This window comes from Rhipicephalus sanguineus, chromosome 9 (genome assembly GCF_013339695.2).
Source record: "Rhipicephalus sanguineus isolate Rsan-2018 chromosome 9, BIME_Rsan_1.4, whole genome shotgun sequence".
NCBI lineage: Eukaryota > Metazoa > Arthropoda > Arachnida > Ixodida > Ixodidae > Rhipicephalus > Rhipicephalus sanguineus.
The window spans coordinates 3,222,867-3,228,866 of record NC_051184.2 but is presented as its reverse complement, the minus strand read 5'-3'; the positions used below and the strand labels follow the sequence as shown (position 1 = coordinate 3,228,866).

The 6,000-nt window shown below is 49.2% G+C and overlaps 1 protein-coding gene across 1 annotated transcript in view; it reads left to right on the top strand.

The window, feature by feature from the left end:
• Positions 1–6,000, top strand: part of LOC119404454 (phospholipid phosphatase 3) — a 29,024-nt gene that overhangs the window by 10,425 nt on the left and 12,599 nt on the right. The window contains exons 2-3 of the mRNA XM_037670956.2: positions 3,863–4,025; positions 4,532–4,726. Coding sequence (XP_037526884.1) covers positions 3,863–4,025; positions 4,532–4,726 — 358 coding nt within the window. The remainder of the gene's footprint in view (positions 1–3,862; positions 4,026–4,531; positions 4,727–6,000) is intronic.

Genomic DNA, 6,000 nt, shown 5'->3' with positions numbered 1-6,000 from the left:
TAACACACACATTCACTCACTCACACACACGCACACATTCATTCACTCACTCACTGTCTCACTTTCTCTCACACACACAAAATTTAACTCCTACACACACACACTCACTCGCTCGCTCACTCACTAAGTTATTCAGCCACGAACTCACTCATTCACCTCATTCTCGCACAGTCTCTCTCTCTCTCTCCTTCTCTCACCCATTGTGGTACTCACTCGAAAATTAGGAAAAATTCAAAAAAATTCAAAACTCGAAAAGACACAAACTACGATGGCGAATTCAATTTCATTCAACTATAGCGGCCACGGCAATTTCTGTGACCGCATACTTGCGGCATACATCCTGGAAACTTTACAACTACGGTTCGCTATATGTCCGGGCCATAGAATGCAAGAGAATTCCACGACTATACGTTTCGATCGCGGCAGCCGAAATAACTCAATTATGGTTTTCTGGGTCAGCAGCCACGCTTTCAATTTTTATTTACTTACGCGGCCCTTACGAAACGACGGGACCCGAGAGAGTTGTAGAGGGTTTCGGTATCGACTGGCTCTGGGGCGACACGCCGAGGCTTTCGGGAATATCCGCAAGAGGCTCATCTTTCACATTATGTCGCGAACTGCGTTCAGTCATATTCAAGCAGAAAGAAAAGGTATCATCGGAAGCGATTGGTTGAGGTGCTCGTGGTTTTATAGTTTTACGTAGTATTCGGGACTGTATGCAGAAATGGTTTATTCATAAGCTCGCTGTCAACACCCGCTGCAGTTGGCTCTGGGGCTGTGGCGTCAAGTCATTCATCAATTACCATCACGGCTAGCCCAACTAGCGACAGTGTCATGTTTTGACAGAAAGATGACAGAGAAGGATTATGGCATATAAATGGCTTTCATTGCACCACCGTAGCATGCCTCGTAATCACATCGTGGATTTGGCACGTAAGAACAACGCAATTTCATTAGTTAACTCCAAAAAGAAATATATGTAGGCGATGCACGTACGTATAAAAAAGCAATATAACATATATTACATAGATCGTATATAAGCAAGAAAAGTAATAATAATGCATATTGCGTGAAAAAGATATATATAAAAGAATTGGTGCAGCTACGCATTAGCGGTGCGAAGACTGAGCAAACAGCACAGCTGGCGTCGTTCCCCTCCTCCTTACCCTCACTTCTCTTTCCCACCCCTTGCAGTGCTACACTATACAAGACTATGCTATGACTTACCCTCTCTCCTCTTCGTAACCCTCACGTCATTCCTCCTCACCCTTACCCCCTTTCCCACCCCCTTGCTGTACTGCACCATGCAAGGCTATGCTATGCTTTGCTCTCTCCTTTCCTCCTTTCCCTTCTCGTCACCCTCACTTCCCTTTCCAACCCCCTTGTTATACTATACAAGGCTATGCTATGCTTTATCGCTTACTTCTTTCCATCCTCCTCACCCTTCGCCCCTTTCCCACACCCTTGCTATATTATACTGTACAAGGCTATGATATGCTTTCTTTCTCCCTATGCCTAGTGATTGCTAGGCGACGCAGTGACGTCATAGCTCAGGGCGGCGGTTGCAACGTTACATCTGACAGATTTCCGCCAGACTAAACAGCGTCTCTGTTAAAGTAAAGGAGTAGGTGGGAGGAGGAGGAGGAGAGGTTGAGGAAAGGAAAAGGCGCAACTTCCTTTCCTCAACCTCTCCTCCTCCTCGTCCCACACGCACAGGAGGGTGCATCGTGGTATACTGCAGAACAAGCTTAACTAAGCCTAAGAGGAATTACCGGCGTCGGTGTCGCAAGCTAATCGTTCGCGCTTCATTCTCTCGCACATAAAGCTTGTGCGCATGCGCAGTTTGGGTACTGAGCTCTTCTCCTCCATTTCTTTAGCTCTCTCTCTCTCTCTCTTTCATTCATCATCAAATACAGCGTCTGCAGAAAAGCACGAAAAACCTGTAGCAAGTGATCATTAAATGTTACCTTGCTCTTTCCAATATATTCGTCTGCTCTTTTCTGTTCCGTTATATCTGGTTTGCTGTGGAGAGTTTGAGATAGGAAGCACTGGTTTCTCGTTTTTCCCAGCTACGTGCACAAAATATTTCATTTTCTTTCTCTAACTTCTTTCAAAAACCTCCGCCCCAGACATTTAAACATTTAATGAGATGTTTTATTCACGCTGGAAAGGAGTTAAGCTCATTATCTTCGGGGCTAGAGCGGATGTGGAACTTTTATCCGTGTTTTCTTTTCTTGCTGTCTTCTATTTCAACGGAAAATGTTACCTGGAAAGAGTGACGAGAAAAGAAAAAAAAACAATCGATGTTCCCTATTTAATCAGCGGGTGCTTTCTAAAAGAAATAACAAAAAGAAAAAAATACAAGGCATCGTGCCGTTCCTTCTTTCGTAAGCGCCGGTGATGCCCGCGGTCTTTCGTACGAGGCATATTTGAAGGGAGGCAGGCTACGCTTTAATGGAGCCGGCAATGTCCAAAGCTCTGAGCGATTATCCCGGATTAGTCGGCAAACACTGCGCCGTACGTCGCAGCAATGTGTTCGTTACGCTGCACGGGGATTAGCGAGGATTAAGCATCGCGCGGGCGAGAATAGGTATATACCTGAGTGTGCACATTAAGGTGTACGCGTCGTGTTTAGATAATCAGCAACGGCCACGAGAAGGCCGCATGTATCCGGTACTTGAGCACGCTGTGTTGGGGCCGCGTAACGAAATTAGGTAGTCTGAGTGCTTAGGTTTTACAGGTGCAGTCAGAACCGTAGAATCAGATGAAGAATCGTCGGTTGGCTTCACGTAGGTGTAACAAAAAAAGTCATTTATTTTCGGGCTCGCAAAAATAATAGGTTTATTTATTTATTTATTTATTTATTTATTTATTTATTTATTTATTTATTTATTTATTTATTTATTTATTTTTAGTCTTATCGCCCATCGCGAAAGAAGTTGCCGTTATCTTCCTTAGTCTGGTGGCTATGCCGCTGGGCCTTTAACGTAGGTCGCGGGTTCGATTCCTGTCAGCGGCGGCGGCATTTCGAGTGGGGCGTTTACTTAGATTTAGGTGCACGATGGTCCATATCAATCCGGACTGCCTTATAACCATATGATGGTTTTGACACTTATAAGACCGAGAATTTAATTATCAGTTTATTTTTTATCTTGTTCACTCTATGTGCTTCCATCCCTTTACGTAGCAGCCACGTTTAAGCGCTCTTTCAGGCAATAAAATCAAATTAGTTGAAATTTACTGGCGTAATAGCGGCACTGACGAAACGTTGGCTAACGTCGACTCCCGTTGGCTAGCTGGTGGCTAACCTTAGCTCTTATGACAATGTAATAGAAAAGGCTAATGTACTAATATTATAGTGTATGCTTGTGGGCTCACTTCTTTAAATGTTTCACGCACCACGACATTTCCACGTGATGATCTTCGCCAGTCTCTCTCTCTCTCTATTTTCTTTTTGTGATACATACGTTATCCTCAACCGAAAGACCATAGCGCCGCATAAGACAGCCAAGACCCCTCGCCGCAGCGAAACGTGGGGGGCCTAAGACCGGCTGCATTGTCCTGGATCAGAGACGACGTCTCGTCACCACCGAGGAGGTAGCGAAGACCGGGAGCTTCCTGGAAAGAGGAGACCGTCCACCGAGAGTACAACTAATTGTTCGCTGATTGGCTAGCGTTGGCTAGTGCTGGCTGCCTAAATGATGGCATGGCGGGTAGTCATGGTCTTCCATCCAGAGGAGATTGGGGCTAGTAGCCGAACTGTTTCGAAATGAACGCTCACTCATTCATTGTCCCTTGTTTGATCGGTGTCTCGTGACTCGTCGTGTATATATGTGTGTATGTGTGACCCTGACGCATGCAGGTCTGCTGGTGATATGCGTGGCGTCCATGCGCGGGGCCCTGATGCCCAAGACGCTCCCTGGCTTCCGCTGCGACGACCCGCACATCCGGCATCCGTTCCGGGGCGACACCGTCACGCTCACGCAGATCCTGGCGCTGGTCATTGTACTGCCGGGACCTCTGGTGCGTATATACCCTTCAATAGGTCTCAAACGCGCGGCCCGCTCATGACAGTCTTCGTCCCATATATTTTTGATGACTTTGTGACTGTTTGTAACATTGCTAAATGGTTCTCGCATCATTTTCTCGCCTATCGGGATTAGTAACGCTTTGTTCGGATAAGCTACACAGATGTGACTGATCTTAAGCATTTCTTTTTTTTTTTCGTGAGACTCCCCATGCGGTCATCTTGTGTTGGAATAACATAAAGGCGGAACAAAAACTGTTCAGGTGGTGGTAGTGATGATGTTGCCACAGGCGGGGTTATGCTGGCAAACCTGGCCGATAATTGCTCTTTCAGGATCGGCGTACAGGTTTTTGGTCATTGTGGAGATCGTAAAGATGTTTCTCGAATCCTGACGCCAAATCCCCTTCAGATATAACCCATATATGAGATATGGGAAAGGCCGTCTTTTTCAAATGGCAACGTTAGCTGATATTTTGTTTGTAACTTTTTTTTTCTTTTTCGTAGCTGTTCCTGGTGGAGCAGTGGGCCGACGGTCCCAGTCCGCTGGCCGCTGGTCCGGTCTGCGCTGCGCCACTACGTTCTCGGCCTGGAGCTGGTCTCCGTGGCCATCGAGGTGGTCAAGTCTCTGGTCACCAAGCCCCGCCCACACTTCCTCGACTCGTGCCGACCCGACTGGGACAAGCTCGACTGCTCGCAGGGGTAATGTCCTCCTGTAATGTTGCAATTGCTAACAATATCGATGAAGAAAGACGTTGCTGACGGTCTTGTTCGTCGTTTTGTTGTTAGTGGTGGTGATAATGGCGGTGTTATTTCGTGTCGTCATCATATTCAATTTCTCCCTAATAAATTGTACTCCGTTTGCTACAAAACTAGATGGAGGCGAAAATGCTTGGAGCCCGTGTACTTAGATTTAGATGCACGTTAAAGAACTCCTGGTGGTCGAAATTTCCGAAGCCCTCCACTACGGTGTCCCTCATAATGAAATCGTGGTTTTGGGACGTTAAACACCAATAATTATTATTGCATCCCACAGGACGACAATGAATAGAACACAGACAGACAGACAGACAGACAGACAGACAGACAGACAGACAGACAGACAGACAGACAGACAGACAGACAGACAGACAGACAGACAGACAGACAGACAGACAGACAGACAGACAGACAGACAGACAGACAGACAGACAGACAGACAGACAGACAGACAGACAGACAGACAGACAGACAGACAGACAGACAGACAGACAGACAGACAGACAGACAGACAGACAGACAGACAGACAGACAGACAGACACAGACAGACAGACAGACAGACAGACAGACAGACAGACAGACAGACAGACAGACAGACAGACAGACAGACAGACAGACAGACAGACAAGACAGACAGACAGGACAGCCAGACAGGCAGGCAGGCAGGCAGGCAGGCAGGCAGGCAGGCAGGCAGCGGCAGGCAGGCAGCAGGCAGGCAGGCCAGGCAGCAGGCAGGCAGCAGGCAGGCAGTCAGGCAGGCAGGCAGGCAGGCAGGCAGGCAGGCAGGCAGGGCAGGCGCAGGCAGCAGGCAGGCAGGCAGGCAGGCGGCAGGCAGGCAGGCAGGCAGGCAGGCAGGCAGGCAGGCAGGCAGGCAGGCAGGCCGGCAGGCAGGCAGGCAGGCAGGCAGGCAGGCAGGGCAGGCAGAGGCAGGCAGGCAGGCAGCAGGCAGGCAGGCAGGCAGGCAGGCAGGCAGGCAGGCAGGCAGGCAGGCAGGCAGGCAGGCAGGCAGGCAGGCAGGCAGGCAGGCAGGCAGGCAGGCAGGCAGGCAGGCAGGCAGGCAGGCAGGCAGGCAGGCAGGAAGGCAGGCAGGCAGGCAGGCAGGCAGGCAGGCAGGCAGGCAGGCAGGCAGGCAGGCAGGGCAGGCAGGCAGGCAGGCAGGCAGGCAGGCAGGCAGGCAGGCAGGCAGGCAGGCAGGCAGGCAGGCAGGCAGGCAGGC